The sequence below is a fragment of the Typopeltis vanoorti genome, chromosome 8 (genome assembly GCF_054136105.1).
Source record: "Typopeltis vanoorti isolate ZY-2024b chromosome 8, IOZ_Tvanoo_1.0, whole genome shotgun sequence".
Taxonomy (NCBI): domain Eukaryota; kingdom Metazoa; phylum Arthropoda; class Arachnida; order Uropygi; family Thelyphonidae; genus Typopeltis; species Typopeltis vanoorti.
Window position 1 is genome coordinate 70,366,791 of NC_143556.1, and position 19,454 is coordinate 70,386,244.

Consider the following 19,454-nt stretch of genomic DNA (forward strand, 5'->3'; position numbering starts at 1 on the left):
ACATTCTGGAGAGTGTATAAAGTTCCTTATACTTGGAATTTAGCCTACTTTTGACTGGCTCATAGATCTCTTAACATTGGCCTTTAAGAACACAAAATTACATCTGCAATCAACTTGCAATGTATTGCAAGTTGGCTGCATTAATTTGAGTCAGTCTGAGAAAAAATATAGCCTGACTTCTCCAGATTAAGTTTGTTGTTATCCAGTCTCTAGACGGTACCTTGTTAGGAAATTACGGTTACTATGTGATGTAATATTAGGACATTATAGTTAGTTGAGTGCTGTGTGCTGCCACACGTGATTTCTGCTCTAACAGTTCTGATTTGAAAACCAGCAAAATTTAGTAAATTAATTATATATTTTTCTCTTCGTGTTGTTTATATTGTGAAGCACTGTTATGAATAACAGCTGACATCTAAGTCTATCTGTACATATACCACTCATCTTGTGCTGTCTCCATAATACCTTCTTCTTCCAGATTTCATGCTTCACCTTTTCGTGCATTGATTTCACACCCACTTTATTTAACCTCTTGACCCTTTGAATGCATTCAGACATTGGCTCTTCTGGATAGTTCTTAAGTAGGGCCCAAGCAGTTTTGATCTCCTTTCTATCATCTGCATTCCCAAATTCATGCATTCCATGATATAGCTTTAAGATGTCTTCTGAACTTTTCATAATCACTAACCTTATAGTTCTATATACTTCTCTTTCTCATAGAAGTCCTCATATGGCTGTCCAACACTCGGGTGATCTCTTCATGGTCACTCTCCTTTACTGGAGGAAGATTTGACACCTAATTTATAATAACACTCTCTGATGAGATGATGAAATCCAAGACTCATGATCCTCATGAGTCTTGGATATCTTATACATACTGCAGGTACTTGTTTCTCAAAAACTTTATAAATTCATTCTCTTTTATTCCTACATGCCATCTCTTCATTCCAGTCTGTATTACTATAATTCTAATCACCCTTTTCTTAATTGCTAGGCTAATTTTCCTATTCATTTCCTCCTCATCGCCAGGTATATATCCACCTCTACCTCATGCCCAACCACTGCCACTATTTTCCCCTTGCATCTCCACCTTGAATGAACATAACTCTTTCTTCCTGTCCTGTGTCTTCATGAAAAAAATCATATCTTTCCATCTCTATTCCTGCCAGGATGTTGTCCTCATCCATCCATGTCTCACTTATTTCTTATAGTCTGATCATGTCACATCTCTTGCATGCTATTTGCTCACTTCTCTTATACAACCTTGCCACATAGACATAATATCTCCCCATGCATTCACAACAGCATACCATTTTCAACAAATCTGTACCATTGACATTATTCATCTTTCATGCTGATCTAAGTACCAACCTCGCTCTCACCACCATTTTGTCTTGGATCAATATAATTGACAATTAGTGATAAGAAGTGTATCATTCCCCTTTATAAAGCTTTGATATGTTCATATATAGACTATTGTACACAGATTTGGTACCTGAGTTTTTTTGTAGGGAAGAAAATGGATAAAGGAGTTCAATCAGTGTAATGATTTCATTCCTCTTCTGGCATTGGTAAACAAACGCAGTAGCTCATGACTAACACCAGTTCTCAGATGTAACTCCTCCATATCTTACTCTGCCCATTCTTCTCTCTCTCTCTCACACACTCCTAATTTTAAAAAACCCTTCCCAACCTAAACCCAAATACTTCCCATGGATCTAAGGTTATCAACCAAAACCATTTAAATGCAACCCATCTCTTATATAGTTCCATTCATTCCTCAAATTCATCTCACACATTCACAAAATGCACTCCTTTCTGCTTTTGCATCCAGCCATCCACGCTTCTCATGCAGTGTCTTCCTGTTCACTGTGAATCCCTCCCCCATTTTCCTGTCTTGCTTTTCTGCTCTCTCATTCCCTTCACTTGCACTACTCACCTTTCCATTCACACTCTTCTTTAATCTCTCCTACCCTACTTTCCTGCTCTTTTATGTTACCTTTTACTTACTCAGATCTATTCACTGCAGTCATCAGTCTCCTTCAGTGATAGCCTCTCCAATTAATTCATACCAAAACCATTTAAATGTAATCCATCTCTTATATAGTTCCATCATTTCCTCAAATTCATCTCACACTTTCACAAAATGCACTCCTTTCTCCTTGCATAGCTCTGCCAGCACCCATTCGTGATCTTTGTGTGGCTTCACTCAACTCATCAATGTCATACCTGGGCAACACATTGACTGCCTTTCCTATTACACTTTTATCCTTTCACCTCAATGACTTTCTCACATCCATTCTGACATTCTTTACTTTCCCAACCAAATCGTTCCTTCCTAATCCTGCTACCAACTCTTTTACTTGCTTACACCTCATATCCAGAGCCTCAATCACTCTGCTTATTCTGCCTTCAGGAAAACAAACCTTGTACACCTCTAATAATTGAATCTCCATGCCGAGTCACACTTAGATCATTCATTATGTCTTTCATTCCACTCTTCCTTCGGTTATTTACTGTTCTCCTCATCTCCCCCCCCCATAAGCTTCATCTCTTGCCTCATCTTCACCAACTTCACTTCATGTCTGGAACCACTTTCTTGTTACCATTTACTTTCTCTACCTTACCATCAGTCACACTCTCTTCCTCAGTGCAGTTCACACCTGCTATCTGCAGTCATTTGCACTCTCTTTCTTGCCCTCAGTCTTACATACTGTCCTATCATCAGTCTCACCTCTATACCCACAATTGTAGTCTTTCATTCTCTGTTTTGCTTGCCACCACTCACATTCAAAGATGCCTCATAGTCTGATCATGTTATACCTCTTGCATACTATTTGCTCACTTCTCTTATACAACCTTGCCATATAGACATAATATCTCCCCATGCATTCACAGCAACATACCATTTTCAACAAATCTGTACTACTACTGACATTATTCATCTTTCATGCTGATCTAAGTACCAACCTCGCTCTCACCACCATTTTGTCTTGGATCAATATAATTGACAACTAGTGATAAGAAGTGTATCATTCCTGTTTATAAAGTTTTGATATGTTCATATGGACTATTGTGCACAGATTTGGTACCTGAGTTATTTTGTGGATGAGCAAGTGGGTAAGAAAATCCAAAAGCAAGTGACTATACAATGCTCTCTATGAGGACAGATTAAAGATTTTGGATACAAAAATTAGTTAATATGCAGAAAAGAGGGGGATATGATTAAAACTTATGGTTTATTTAAATGATTTTGTCTTTAGGTAATAGATGGGACACCAACTTAGAAATCCACCTTCACCTTTGTTCAGTGTTAGGCCAACTAATGGACATAGAGGAAGAGAAAAACCATGGAAACAATTTTTACAATACATAAGCAAACCTCTTTTTGAGGATGAGACTCATGAACCATCTGGCATTTACCATTTGGCAAAAAACACAGCAACCTGATTTGCTTTTATCTAATAGACTAACTCCATGAGTTTTTGCTATATGAATATTTCTGTATATAATTCTTTATTCATACATAAATAAATGATGATGAGTAGGTGAATTTCATCATAAGTGTCAGACTACCACTCTACTCACTAGCAAGGTGATGTGGGATTGAAAAAGATCCTTGTTTGGTCCTTGGAACAGGGCTTCCAGATTAACTAATCCTTAGTCCAATCAGGATATTAAAATGTATTATAGATTTTCAATATTTCTGTAGGATTTGCATTTAAAAAAAATACTAGAAACATTGACATTATTTTTGACCTAAATATGAATATGGCAAAAATACTGTTTTGCATGCCACCTTTCATAAGGAATTGGAAATATGACTGCTCCATTTCTTATCTTAACTAGTTTTTAATTTCTATTTCATTTTTAACTATTTTTAGTTAAAAAACTAGTTTAAATTTTCATTTTTAACTTCTTTTTTTTCAAACACTCTGAAATAGTACATCTTAATCTTTTTTTATTTCCATAGTTGATCTTTTTTCAGTGAAAAGATTTATTCAGCTATCTAATCCTCTCTCTCCCTCTCTGAATAGAATAAAAGTAAAGAACATGGTAAAAGATTAACTCCAATTCTCTGCAAAGTTATTAAATGCCTTAATTCTACTCAGGATTCTTTCAGTTGCTGTTATGAAGAATAATTGATTTTGTTGTATAAAAAAATCAATGGCAAAAATTGAGAGAACAAAGGTCACCCCTGTAAATTTTGTAAGAGCAATTAGCAAGAACATGAAGGACTAGATTGTTTGCTCAGACTCTCGGAGATGCTCATATTGATGTTATATCTTGTCTGTCATGCCAGACAAGAAGTTACCTTCCTGTTTTTATTCTTAATTATACTCCAGCACAAGGAAGCATCTATCGGTATGTGTTGTTATAACCAAGTAGACTTTTTTTCTGAGACTGAGTTTGTCACAGGTTTTCCTGAGTAACTACTATAATGGAAAGTGCACTGCCCTATGGAATAGATATTGCTATAGATTAATTATAATGTTTTAAGATAGTTGCTGTTTAGATGCAACTAAATATTTTCAATAAGATTATCCAAATATATGTTTAGGTTACAATATTTTGGAGTCTTCCTTAGTAAGCCTTTATGATATAACAAGGTAACTTGATAGCAGAAGTCAGACATGAGTGTGCTAATAAAATGGTTACTCTGTGTAAATAGACTATGCTTTGGTTGTAGATAGCAATAGAGTTATTTTTTTGTCAGTATGTCATACTAGACAAGAAATAACATTCTCAAATTTATATTATATTCAATTATAAACAAATACTTGTTTGAGTAAGACATAACTTTATGACTGCACCCTTTTATAATTCTGATAGCAGTTTAACTTCATTAGTTTGTACTGTAATTCTTCAAATAAGGAACAGTGAATAATATGAAAAGTTAAAGGAAAGCATATTGTCATATATATTATTTAGTTGAACAGATGTGGAATTATGAAAGGATTCATGCACTATCTCGCCATTCTCCATATACTGGGACCAGAGTACAGCGGTTTCCTGTTCCTGACAAATATGTTCCATGGGAAGTGATGTGGACTGAGTATGATCCTGTTGCTTACACAAGACCTAAAGTTGATTTTCCTATTTATTTACAGTCCTTTGTTGATGAAGATATTCTTCTGTAAGTATTACATATATATTTACAAATTTTTCTATTTATTTGCAGTTGCATTAATGAAGAATAATGCAGTATTACAGAATTAAAGAATTACAGAATAATTTTTCTGTAAGTGTTATATGTACTGGTTCTCTTATAAGGTCATTTGGCAATTTGAATTTTTAATAACTTCACTTCTACATAAGATACAAATGAGAATATCAAGAATTAAGGGTTTGAGCAGCGGAGTGAGGAGGGCGTTCTTTGCATGGAGGAATGGTTAGTGAGTGGAATGTAAGCATATTGCAGTTTAAGGCACAGCTGGATGAGCTGTGTGTGTGTGTGTGAGAGAGAGAGAGAGAGATGTGTACCTCCCATGATGAGTCTGACTCCATAGAGGTCAGATGTTAATAATAATAATAATAATACAAAAGATCTGTAAAAGGCAACAAACAGGGAATTTATTTGAGATTTAAATAAAATTTGTTGTCTCCGCAGTTAGCCAAGTGGTTACGCACTTCGCAACCATATGCCTGGGAAAGGAGTGTCCTGCGTCCAATTCTCATCACTGATGTGAGGAGCTAAGGATCTTTGTCAGACATAGCCAAGTTAGCCAGTCTTGGCGTGGACTGCAGGGTTTTCCTCCCCAGCTTATCTGGGGTTTTTCCTCCTACAAAGCAGGCAAACCAGTCTTAAGAACACAACACTTCACAGACAATTACATGTGGTTGAGCATGGGGGTAATGACCCCCCCCACACACACACACACACCTCGTAGTGAGTTATGAAACCCAAAAATGGAAGGCCAAGGTCCTACTTGGGGCTGTAGTGCCAAAAGAAGAAGAAGAAGAAATAAAATTTGTTATGGTTCATTTATTCTAGTTTCATTCTCCAGGTAATGAACCCTTCACTGTACTATGGTTCAATTGAAGAAAAGGCCAGATGTGTTCTCTGGCTAGCTGAGCTGAAATCTATATCAGCCATCACAAGAAATTTTAGACTCATTACACCAAGGAAGCATACCCACAAATTCAGTTACAAACTGGAAAATTTAAAGAGATTAGTTCCATTAATGATAAGCCACAAATTGGAATACTGTGAGACTGTGTTGTCTACAGAGTGAGCTTTTACAAATAGTCCATGAAAGTCCACAGCCAATTCTGTTTGACAAGAAATGATATTTTTGTTTAACCTCAAGAGTAAGCAAACAAAGTTTGAGTGAGAAATATTTTCATGACTAGTCTACTTGTATGCAGAGGCTGTTGACTTCACATTAGTTGCATCTCTGTACAAGTAAACTTGTACATGTGGAGGACAAAACTGAATGTCTCTCCCTTCCCCCTTCTCATTCACATCAGTGAATGTTTCAAATGAGGAGGAGGAAATTAGTAGGATGAAGCAAGTGTCATCCTACTAATTTCCTCCTTCTCATTTGAAACATGAAGGGGCATTACATGAAGATTCAGTTATTCGAGCTGTGGTGAATAATAGGTTGCATAAAACATATTTTTCAGTTGACACATTGAAAACAAATATCTGATGCTGTTCATGGAAGAAAGAAACAGGCATCAGAATTAGTGGTAAGGCACAAATAACTTGCACAGTGGAAAAAGGAATATGGAAAGAGATTTGAGGATGTTGTTTCGGAGGGAAAGGATAACAGTGTTTTGGGGAAGTGAAATTATAAAGTGGGTGATTATGAGAAGCTCAGAAGTCAACTACTACATGCATGGGTTGATGAGCTATGGGGAAAAGAGGTTGACATTGCACAGCTGTATACTAATAGTTATGCATATAAATAGAGAAAGAGTGAGATGAGTGAGTCAGATGAAGAAAGGCACCTTGTTCCTCCAGTTGGGGTTAAGCATGGGCCACAACCGCGTCATGAAACAAGTATTAAATAATCTTCAATAGAAAGATTTAAATAGATATTAACCCAAGCCTTGAAATAATGGATTCCAAATAGGATTACAGAATGGGTCAAGGACTCATCGAGGAAGGCCATACATCACCCATACCAACTTTCATACCTTCCCTTCTACTCATTCACACTAGATTCACTCTCTGATCTGCAAGAGAAAAATCCAGCTCTTATCCTTTTCTTAACCATGCACAAACTCAACTACACTGGATGCTCTCTCCCTTGTCTTCTCACCACTTTTTCCATATAATGGAAATGGAAAAATTATATGGAAAAAAATGTTCCACATAATGGAAAATTTTTCAGTCAATATTATTATTATATCAGCAACTACATGGAGTCTGTAGACTAATTGAGGTGGTTCTGAACAAGTACTATCCAATATTCATGCAATATCTATCATGCTTTGCTTTGAACTCAGACTTTGGCAACCTATTCCACTCGTTCACCACTCTCCAAGAAAAAAATCTAGTCCTCACACCCTTGCTAACCACTCTTGCTTGATTTACAAGGATGGCCCCCTAGTTCTCCCACCACCAGATCTTTTGTGAAAAATTTCCTCTGTATTAATCCTGTAAAAATCCTTCAGTAAGCTGTATGTTCCAATCATATTACTCCTTTTCCTCCTATCAACCAATTTCTGTAACCCACAAATCTTCAACCTATCCTCAAAGATGCATTCCATAGAGCTGCCATTATCTTGGTCCCCCCCCCCCCTGGATCCTCTCCATCTCATTGCAAGAAACCCAACTGACCAGATCTGTGCACAGTAAGCAAGATGGGGTCTTACCAAGGCTCTATGAAGAGGTATGATAACCTGCTTATCTCTGCTTATCAGGATGTTCTACATTAACAAAGTAATCTGATAAACTGATGAGCTGTTTTAGCCACTTCTGCAATATACCTTCTAAACTTCAACTCGCTATCCACAACACCCCTAAATCCTTGTCTTCATCAGTTTCCTGGAGTACAGTTCCATCAACATGTAATCTTTTAAACTCTAAAATGCATAACCTTACATTTAGCCACATTAGATTGATATGCATTCTCCTTTGTACATACTGCCCATCTGTTTCAATCATCCTGAAAATTTTAATATCATCTTTATTGGCTATTACTCTATCCAATTTTGCATCATCAATAAACAGGTGGAATATAAAATTTGTCACATAGCGGTCTCACACCGCGAAATGGCGTGAGACCACTGCCTCACTTATTGGAGGCTCGAAGTGGCTTGAAAAAGTTCTGTCTTTGGCCTCTAGAGTACTGTTTCCAGATGATGTAAAAAATAAATTAAAAAAATACAAAAAAAAAAAACCAACATAAAAATTGATGTAAATGAAAAAAAAATCCTTCGCCTACCCAGGGTACATACATACTATAGGTTTGCAAATAATCTTTCATGGGTGGGAATCATATAAATAAATAAAAACTCAATAGTTCCTCTTAGATTATTTCCTTTATCATTAATCTACAAATTAAATAGTAGTGGCTCAAGAACAGAGTCCTATGGCAAGCCAGTAGTCATAAGTCTTTTTCTGGACTACTCAATAAACTACTGTCTGGTATTGCTCTCTCCATCAACTATAATCATCCCCCATGTGCTGCGATTTATTGCTTAAAATTCCATGTGGTATCCTGTTAAAAACCTTTGCAAAGTCCAGCAGCATCACTGTAAACTCATTACCTTTATCCAACTCAGCTGTCACTGTATTATAAAAGGTGAATAAGTTACTGAGACATGACCTACTCTTTGCAAAACCATGCTGTCCTCCATTCCTGTATTTTTTTCTTAACGAACTTCTTTAATACTTTCATCATGACTCTTGAGATGCTGCTCAGTTGGATTATTTGCTAACTCAGTCTTGAGCCTCCTTTTTGCAATGCAACTATTTTCCCCTCTTCTAGGACCAACTCAGAGCCAAAAACTTAAATTATACAGTGTGATCAAAGGTAGTGCCAATTCCCTAGCACCTTCTCATAAAATTCAAGCTCGTATACTATCTAATCTATAACTGTATTCACATAGGTTCTATAATATCCTAAGCACCTCCAGTTCATCTGCCTCTATTTCCATATTAGCCCTTGCCTTTCTTGTTACTACAATATCTCCAATTGAGTGATATTCTCTTGCAAAGTTCTGACTTAGTAATTAACTATTTCATCTGCTTCAGATTCCTCTCTGTCATCATCAGCATTCATTAAAATTGTTCTTCCATAATCATTTTTCTTTTTACTTGCAACATACCAAAAGAACTCTTTGGGATTACCTTTGGCCTGCACTGTTAATTTCCTCTAATACTCTGATTTTGCCTTTCTTACCTTACCTTCTGGCTATGCTTTGTACTGCTTATATGCCTGGTGGTCACTTTTCTCCTTGAATCCCCTCCATAATTTTTTTTTGTAGCTTCTGTTTAACGATGCTATTCATCTATTTAACTCCCATTTGATTTATCCTCCCAGCTCTAGGTATGCACTCTGCTGTTACTTTCCTCAAACACTCCTTATCATCTCCCACACTATCAACATTCAGCTCTTCCAGTTTCTCATGCCATTGCTATGGCATTGCTCCAGGCAGTCTCCTCCTCCTCCTAAGTTTGTCATACTTACCAGCCCTGTAATTCCACGTATACCTCCCCCTCCCTCACTTAACTGAAAATGCCACGCATTTAGCTGCTAATTTCCTCTCATACTCTGATTTTGCCTTTCTTACCTTACTGCCTCCCAGGCCAAGACCATATAATCACTCTCACTATTTGGTTGGCAATAGTGTCATCTTGGTTACAGAAAAATTCTCTGATGCATTTATTAGATTGAGCACTCTGAAAAAACCCCTGGTACATTCCATCACATGCTGCCTCAGGTAATTATTCTTTAGTAACAGCATAAATGGAATTTATGTGGTTACTAAAGAATAAATTCCTCTCATGCATCCTTTTCTTCTTCTAATCTATATTTCCATAGTTGAAATCCCCCATAATAACTACTCACCCTCCACTCATTGAGCTTATTTGCTAATGCATCTCCCAATCACTCTTCTCGTCTCCTGGTATATAACAATAACCAACTCTATATTTTGTCTTGCTGGTTTCTATCTCACATCAGATGGCCTAAAATGTGCTAGTTTCACCAGTTGAGCTCCTGCTCTCATTACTTGCAGTTCATTAGCTATCATCAATACCCCCATTTGTCTCTCTATATCTATCTTTCCTGAAAATACTATACCCTTTGCATTCTATCCCACCGACCAATATCCTTTAACGTTCACTCAGAAGTTTATAAACCTCTATCATATCACTCCTCTTTCACCTGTTTATCAATTTTTTTTACTAGTCTGCAGGCTTTAATTATCAAAATATTGGAGACTTTAATTATCGAAATATTGATTGGGTAGCAGTAGAATCTCATGAGAAGAATGAAAATGAATTTATTGAGCTGTTGGAGGACAACTTCCTCAAGCAGCATGTGACAGAAAGAACTCGAGGTCAGAGAGTGTTAGATTTGATTATAGTGTCAAAGGGTGTTTCAGTTAAAGACGTAACTATTCTGCCTCCAGTTGGTGACAGTGATCATGTGGTGCTCACTTGGGAAGTGACTAAGTTTATGAATGTTCCATTCAGGAAAAAAAGTTACATGCTGAACTACAAAGCAGGAAATTATGACCAACTGAGGAGTATACTGAGTTCAGTGGAATGAGATCGGTTGCTGGATGAGAAGAATGTCGACAGTGCATGGGAAGCATTTAAACAATACTTAAATGATGCAATTTCAGAATGTGTCCTGAGAATTTGAAGAATAAACAGGATAGGAGTCAAGTGGATGTGTAATCTTATTAAGCAAGAGATTTGTAAGAAAAGGATGATGTGGAAGGAATACCACGTGCATAAGGATGATATCCATTATGAAAATTCTGCAAAATTAGCAGCAGGCTAGAATAGTTGCAAATGTTGTACAGAAAGCAAAGTCTGAGTATGAAAAGAAACTGGCTCTGTGTACTAAAGACAACCCACAAGAATTCTATCAATATGCTGCAAGTAAAAGAAAGAATGAATATGAAAGAATAACTCTTCTAAATGCAGATGGCATGAGGGTAACAGATGCAGAAGAGGTTGTTCTAATGAGTGCCTATTTTGTTAAAAGCTATCAACCTAGTGTACGTAACATTGAGCTCGCTGCTACCTCTTCACTGGATGAAAAAACTCAGGTATGAGGACAAGGTATTATAGCTGTTGAACAACCTGAATAAGAATTCAGCAATAGGGATTGATGGGATATCAGCACATGTGTTAAAAGAATGTTTAGCTGAACTGGCTATTCCTTTGACCAGGCTGTTTAATGAGTCTCAGAAAAGGGAAGATTCTGCAGGAATGGAAAGAATGTATGGTAATTCTATTGCATAAGGGTGATGCAAAGACTGATGTATCCAACTATCAACCAATTAGTATCTCAGGAGTGAAGATTTTGGAAAAATTGGTTAGGGCTTGCATTCAGAAATGGGTTGATAGTGAATCTCTACTTTGCAATGAGCAACATGGGTTTACTAAGGGAAGGTAATGTTTTAGCAACTTGCTCACATTCTATAACAATGTTACCATTGAACTAGACAGTGGGTATGGATACACCATGATACATTTGGATTTTGCTAAGGCTTTTGACAGAATACAGCATGTTGCATAAATTAGGGAATGTGAGTTTGTATTATAGAATATTAGCATGGATAAGAGGATGGCTGACTGATAGATATCAAAAAGTGGTATACGAGGGAAGTGAATCTGCAAGATTTAAGATAACCAGTGGTGTACCACAAGAATTGGTGCTTGGTCCACTGTTATTTAATCTGTATATTAATGATATTGGGAAGAAATTGACAAGCAACATACAGCTATTTTCTGATGATGCAAAGATAGGTTGGTTTATCAGGAATGCTGCTGATATGCAGTACTTGTGGAATGATTTGAATAGGCTGGAATTGTGGGTATGAGAAAATGGATATCTGTTCAATATCAGTAAAAGTCAAATCATTCACTTTTGTGTGATTAGATATCCAATGTCGTTTCTTCTAGCATAATCCCACCAATATTGATGGGATTAGGCTAGGGATCTTGGAGTGTTAGTAGATAGGAAATTCAAGAGCCATGTAGCAAAGATTGCAAAAACAACTCAAAAGATAATTGCAATGCTAAAATGAACATTCACATGTACAGATAAGGATGTCATTTTGCCTCTTTACAAGGCCTTGATAAGATCTCACTTGGACTATTGTGTGCAGGTCTGGTCTCCTGGTTCTGTGGTGATTCTGATATAGTGGAGAGAGTGTTAAAAATGATGTCAGGATTGTGGAATACTGATTATGAAGACAGATTGAGAATTTGTAGACTGCAGACACTAGCAAACAGGAGAAACAGGGGTAATATGATTGAGACTTAAATCTGAAAAGGTCGTAGAGGATTTCAGTTGATGGAATTTTTTATTTTATGGAGGATGGGGAAAGGACAAGAAAGCATCCTTGGAAGCTGAGAATGAATGCTGCTAAGAAGGGGGTGAGGGCTAGATTTTTCTCTCATAGAGTGGTGTGTGATTGGAATGGATTGCCACTGGATACTGTGTGTGTATGCAATCGGTGTGAATGAATTCAAGAATAAGTATTATAGCTTGTGAATGTAGTATGTGGCCTCCCTCGATGAGTTCCTGATTCCTTGGAGGTCTCTCTCTTAATAATAATAATAATCTACGTTCCATAATCCTGATATAATCTTTGTAACTATTCTTCATTTTTACAATTTTTTTATTCTCTCCAAAGCCAGAAGACCAAATTCTGTGCACAGCAGTTCAAGTGTTGGTGCATCTTAGTCTTGTAAAGAGGCAAAATGACTTCCTTATCTTTATATATCAGTGTTCGTTTCAACATTGCAATTATCCCCCTGAGTTGTATTTGTAATTTTTGCTACATGTCCTTTGAACTTCAACTGCCTATCTGCTGTAATTCCAAGATCTATAGCCTTATCAGCTTCTCCAAGCATAATCCCAACAATATAATATGGCACTGGAAATCTCATCTGCCATCCAAAACTGAATCTCTTTACTAACATTGAAATGATTGCTATCATTCAGCTACAGTTTCAGCATATTGAAATCATTCTTCAATTGCTGCACATCAGCATCCCTGATTGTTCTGCCTATATTTGCATCATTAACAAACAATTGAACATGTCCTGTCATGTTGATTCATTCTTCAATTGCTGCACATCAGCATCCCTGATTGTTCTGCCTATATTTGCATCATTAACAAACAATTGAACATGTCCTGTCATGTAGATTCAGCCTACCTCAAACAATATCACTTGTCTGTCAACCACCCACTTATATAAATCAGTTTATATTCCAATCCCATATCCATCAATTTTAGGCAACAAACTTTGATGTAGTATCCTATCTGATGCCCTAGCTAAGTCTAGATCAAGTACTCATTTCAAATTCAGAAGATAAACTCCGAATTGCAACTAACCATCTAAATTAAAAAAAAAAAAATCAGCTAACGCTTTTTTTCCCATATACGGGAGTAGGCGAGGCCATTTAGCCCTATCTAACTTTTGGAGACTGAGTGAGCAGTTCAATCTCCACTGGTACCCAATCAGAGACAGATGGCCCAAAGCTATCACTAATTAAGCGGTACGCAGTGAAGAGAGACGGCTCAAATGTGCTGCCATCTCGTGGTCCCTAACCCTAACACAATATATATTTAATGTCTGAAATAATGTGGGTTCTACAGTCGATTTTCTTGAGTTTACAGGACGAAAAACCTGAGTTTCCGGGAGGAAAAACCTGCTTGCCCGTGCCAGAGATCGACTAACTCGGGAACCAGTCGAAAAAAGGCTTAGAAAAATTTCCTCTAGTTGCCGACTAGACTCGAAATGAAGTCTTCCTTCGTGCGGCCAAGCGCGGTGGTGTGCAAACGCCACATCCACTGAGCTACACAGGCTCAATTTTTTGCTAAATGAAATAGCAAAAAATTTTAAATGAAAATCTCTGAAAAAAATCAAAAACTATGGTAGTGTGTGGAAACACCATTCAAAAAGTGAAAATTATTCCTAACAATAAAATAATACAATGGTGGTTTGAAAAGTTCTCGGCCTAACAATGAAAAACAAATTTATAATTTCAAAATTGTTTTTATTTATTATCATGATTACTCTGGATTTAGAGAAAGATGTTGAAAGTTTATTTTTCACTTGGTATTATAGTCTGACCAAGTAAAAAATAAACTTTCAACATCTTTCTCTAAATCCAGAGTAATTTAATAAAAAGGTGGCACACCGTTTGGCAGCTCCTATAGGAGGAGATGACCTTGCTAATGCTGCTGCCTGGTATCTCCACTTCTGGGCCTGGCTCCCATTGAAGAGACCTCAATAAAGGTTGAAACAAGTCTGGGTAGTAGCCCTTCGCTTAATGCATAACATTATACATATCCACAAGGAGATGTGTTTTGCATTATGGGAGATACTGAGATAGGAGTGTTGGTAGCTTGCTCCACCTTTGCAAGGAGTTGCCTGGTGTTGTACCACTTTACCCCAGTCTTGAAGATACTTTCAGGCGCAAACTTTGTTTGCACACACTTGGATAAAGGATTAAACTAAAATTATTATAGTCTGACCAAGTGAAAAATAAACTTTCAACATAGATTCTGTGCTATCAGACCACATGAGGAAAACCAGCATTATGATTTTTGTACTGTTGTTAAGCATTTGCTGACTCATATTGTTTATCAAATGTCTAACAGCTTCATCAAATGAACTTATTACTGGGTTGCTCTTTCATCAGAAATCAATGCAGAAGCTGTTTCCTAAGAACTGTAGATAGGCCTCATATCAGAAACAAATTCTGTATTGTATTAGTGGAGCTGTACTTCAGTAAGTGGATGAGATTTGTGATCTTGGGATGATGGTAGACAGTGCACCACAGTTCTGAGGGTACATTGCAAGTGATGTGAAGACTGGAAGAAGCACATCATATTGCTGCTATGATGATAGTACATATGTAGAAATGAGGAGATAGTGGTGCCTCTATATAAGGCATTGGTCTGACCACACATGGACTATTGTGCTCAGATTTTGTCGCCTAGTTTTCATTGTGATGTGGAAACACTAGAGAGGGTCCAAAGATGAATGACCAAAGTGATATCAGGACTCTGGAGTGTTAGTTAAGCAGAGCAGTTGAAGGAATGTGGATTACAGATCTTGGTGGATGGGAGGAAAAGAGAAGATATTGATAGACCTTCAAGCTAGTCAAGGGATTTTATCAAATTAATACAGAAGAGATTATAAAAAGAGTGGATGGGAATTAAAAAAGACTATCCCTGGAAGTTATATAAAGATGTTAAGAAGGGTGTGAGGATTAGATTTTCTGCATGGAGAGTTATTGGTGAGTGGAATGCATTGCCAGAGTGCTTTGAAAATGCAAGGAGTGTAAACAGCTTCAAAGTTCATTATGATAGACATGTTGCTGGTTGTGTGGGGCTCTCATGATGAATCTATTGACACCATGGAGATTATGTAATAATAATAATTATTATTATTATTATTATTATAATAATAATTATTATTATTACTACTACTATCAGAACACTGTGGGAAATCCATTATTCACATGTCAGTCATTATTTACACAATATCTATCATACCTTTCCTTAAACTAACTGATGAAGCACTCACAACCACCTCTGCAACCCATTCACCTTCCTCCAAGCAAAAAGTCTAGTCTTAACACCTTTGCTAACCACACTCTGACACAATTTCCATAGGTGACCTATATATGATAAATTTGATTATATGTTTTTCCATCAGGTGCTCACCATGTGACTTTATGTATATTTTTATACTTAACGGATTCTTCTATTACAAATTCATTTGTCATGCAAAAATCCAGTAATGTCATTCCACTCTCATTTATATTTCCTATACCTTCTTTTGAGATTATCATTACTCTATCCGCATGAACATTTCATCTTTTAGAATTTGGATTCCCCATTACTATAATTATATCACTAAGATTTGTGCAGTCTGTTTTTTTTTTGTTTTGTAATATACCATAAATCTGCATTAGTTGGTGCATATACATTTATAATTATCACCTTATCGAATCTCAATTTAAACCTTGCTTTTATGCATCTTTCTGTAATTGGTTCCCATTCTGTAAATACTGCTCTGGCTTTACTGGACATTATTATTGCCCATGTTCACTATTTTAATTTTTGTTTCCAGAGTATATTATCTTCCTGAACTCAACTGGATCAATCCCTGCCTATTCCACTTTGTCCTGCTTATTTCCGATATTGCAATTTTCTTTATTTCTGCAGTTATATTGGCTGGTTTTGAGATTTTACACATTATCTTTGCATTCCAGAATTCAGTTCTTATTGTTGTTGTTTTTTTTTGTCTCCACGTAATTTGCATGTCACTTTTAGTTTTTGAGTTTTGTCTGAATTTTTTCTTGTATTCCTCAAGTCTCTAGTTCCTACATATGAGCTTCAACTAGGGAATGCCATTTTCAACAGTTTGTCTTTATTTGGGGATACATTTTAGTTAGATATTTTTGTGGTTATGGTGTAATATGTGCATATTATTACTTTCTGGCTATTTATAAAGCCTGCTAGGTTACTGTGCCTTTGAAATACTGTTATTCTAATTAGCAGTGTGCGCTTTCTCTCTCATAACCTTTCTTGCTTAAACTATTGCATACTATGTTTATCTACCTTTCTCACTATGAGTCTTATGCCTATGGATACTAGAAAATTTATTTTTTATTGAGACTGCACCACTAATATCTTTTAATTGGCATAAAACTCAGTAATATGGCTGGCTGATTTCTCTCTCTCTTTCTCTAACACAATTTCCTTCAGTAAAACTTTACACAAACAGTCGTGGTCTATTTGCACTTAACTATATACTTCGGCTATCTCACTTGGTCTCCTGCTCACAAGTCCAATAATTTTTTAGGAACAGTGCATTGTAAAATAAACAATCAGGCGGCACTCTATTGACATTTATTTACATTAAAAACAAAGTACATTAAATAAGCGATAGGGAGGTTTCTTTCTCTACCTATCCTTTGTACCTTTTCAATATTAAATGACTATACAATATAATTACTCTGTTACTTCTCTGCTTAAAAAAAATCAAATTGCCAAGACTAAATTACTCATAAAGAGATTAGCTAGTTATGGCAAGTTATCTTACAAATTATATTCCAGTTAACAACAAATCAGAGGACTCTCTTATAGATATTTCTTATCAGTCCATCTATGACATTTCTCCTAAATTACAAGAAGAATGTACATTAAAGGATGTAATACACTTACAGAGGCTCTTTCTCATGACACCCTCCAAAAGTCCTACATCAAAGTCTCTATGGTTTTTCTCAGGCTTTAGGTTTCCGTCTGGAGAGTCTTGATTCAGGGGGCGCTTCATCGAAAAATCAGCTGGTCTTGGACTGCAATCTTCCCGGTGCTTAAAAGTTCAGGCTTGAAGATCGTTCTGTGGCTTTTGGCTTTCGTTGACTTCCCGCAGCACTAGGACATTTGACCGGCACTTGGCATCGGCTGTTCTCCCAATTTTTCCTCTGGGTCAAACTGCCTCTAGTTCTCCGCCGACTGCCTATGGCTCTCTTCAGTAACAGTGCTTTGCCTCTGCTCTCTCTCAGCAACTGGACCTGGACTTCCCTTACGATGTTTGGCTTAGTCCCCTTTTATTTTCGACTTCTTGGGACCTTGCACCAAGGGTTGTAAAACCCGAAGAAATCGGCAGCTCTCATTGATCTCTTTGTTAAAGCCGGTTCGTTCTTTTTTCTCCTCCGTGCGCTCTTTTTTCCTTGTCTTGTCGGGCAGCGGAAACTTCTCTGAAACTAGCGGACCTCTTTGATACTAGCTTTGAGGGTGTTCATGCGCAGAGCTTACAAACAACTTTCTCACACACTTAACCGTAAACAACTGTCTTGTGCTCTTATACATAGCTATTATACAAGGTTCCAATGGTAAACATTGCCCTTGTTTCTGACATTCTAGAAACTTTAGTTAAAACGGTAAATACAATCAATTCCCATAGGGTTATTTACATTAATAAAATACATAGATACAAACAAGGTTATTTTTGTAACAGTTCTCGTGAGACTTGACCTCTGTAAAAATCAATGTAAAGCACTTTGGTATTTTTAAACTACATGGAATTTTACAATGGATTCTACAGCAAGACACTGTTTAATGAACATGGGTTGCTAGCCCTTCATTCAGGTCTTACCTATTTATCCAGAATTGGGATCAGCATGATGTGATATAGCCACATCATTGCTGGTTTATTTCTCCACCTACTGGCTGCATAATGAAAGAATTTCTTTCTGATTTTCCTTGGATCTCAGGGATAATCTCTTCTTTTCTTCTTAATCTCCATAACCACTTTTTCATCAGCAGTTCTCATTTAATATCATTAGTCAAATCTGATGTAAAATGACTTTCACTTTACATCAAATCATGTTCTGTTTTTCACTTGAGATATACAACTTTCCATTGCTGCTAATCTAATAAATATTTCTTCACTATTTGTTCCCATGCACTGCTGATATCTTGCCCTTCCAATTCTTCAATCCATGGAACTGCCTCATGCTGATTTCTAAGATTATTTTAATTGCCTACTGTATGATTTCATATAAATTCCTTTCTACCTGATGCTATATGGTCACTCTCTCACTCTCTCCAACTTTGTATTGATCCCATACATGAGAGATCAAGGGACCTATAAGCACATCAGTGCTATGTGTGGGGTGCAGATGAGGACTGAGATAGAAGTTTATTGATGTTTTTTTTAAGACTTGCAGTTTATAGTTGTTTTGGAATACTTCTTGAGGAAGGCTGTTCCAGAGGACAGAGATGGACGGAATAAAAGAGGATGAATAGAAGCAAGTTCAGTGTGTTGTATTTGCACATTAAAGGGATGCTGAGCAAGTGCTGCTCTTGTATTAACAAGAGCAGCAGCTGCCCAGCATCCCTTTAGAAATAATAGAAATAGAAAGTGGAGGAATGGTAGTTGCCAATTCACTGGAGCAGTGATGATGGAAGTACCTGTAGAATAGACACAGTGCTGAAATATTGCACCTGGGAGATAGAGGTTGGATCATTGGATAGAGCAATTAGCTCTATCCAATAAGAGTTAATCCACACATAGCACTGATGTACCTAATTGCTTGCCTCTGGATAGCATCAAGGATTTTAAGGGAAGTTTTAGGTGCACCATCCCAAACATGTGAGCAGTATTCTAAACACAGACAGATTTGGGATTTGTATATAGTTACGAGTTGGTCGGATGTAAAAATAGGCTCTTGAATGAAAGAAAATTCCAAGTTTAGTGGATGTTGAGGAGGGTATGATGTGATATG

At 36.8% G+C, this 19,454-nt stretch overlaps 1 protein-coding gene across 1 annotated transcript in view; it reads left to right on the forward strand.

Moving 5' to 3' along the window:
- The window catches only part of LOC150104082 (transient receptor potential cation channel subfamily M member-like 2), a 580,140-nt gene that overhangs the window by 485,847 nt on the left and 74,839 nt on the right, over nucleotides 1-19,454 (forward strand). The window contains exon 24 of the mRNA XM_090396744.1: nucleotides 4,933-5,137. Coding sequence (XP_090252870.1) covers nucleotides 4,933-5,137 — 205 coding nt within the window. The remainder of the gene's footprint in view (nucleotides 1-4,932; nucleotides 5,138-19,454) is intronic.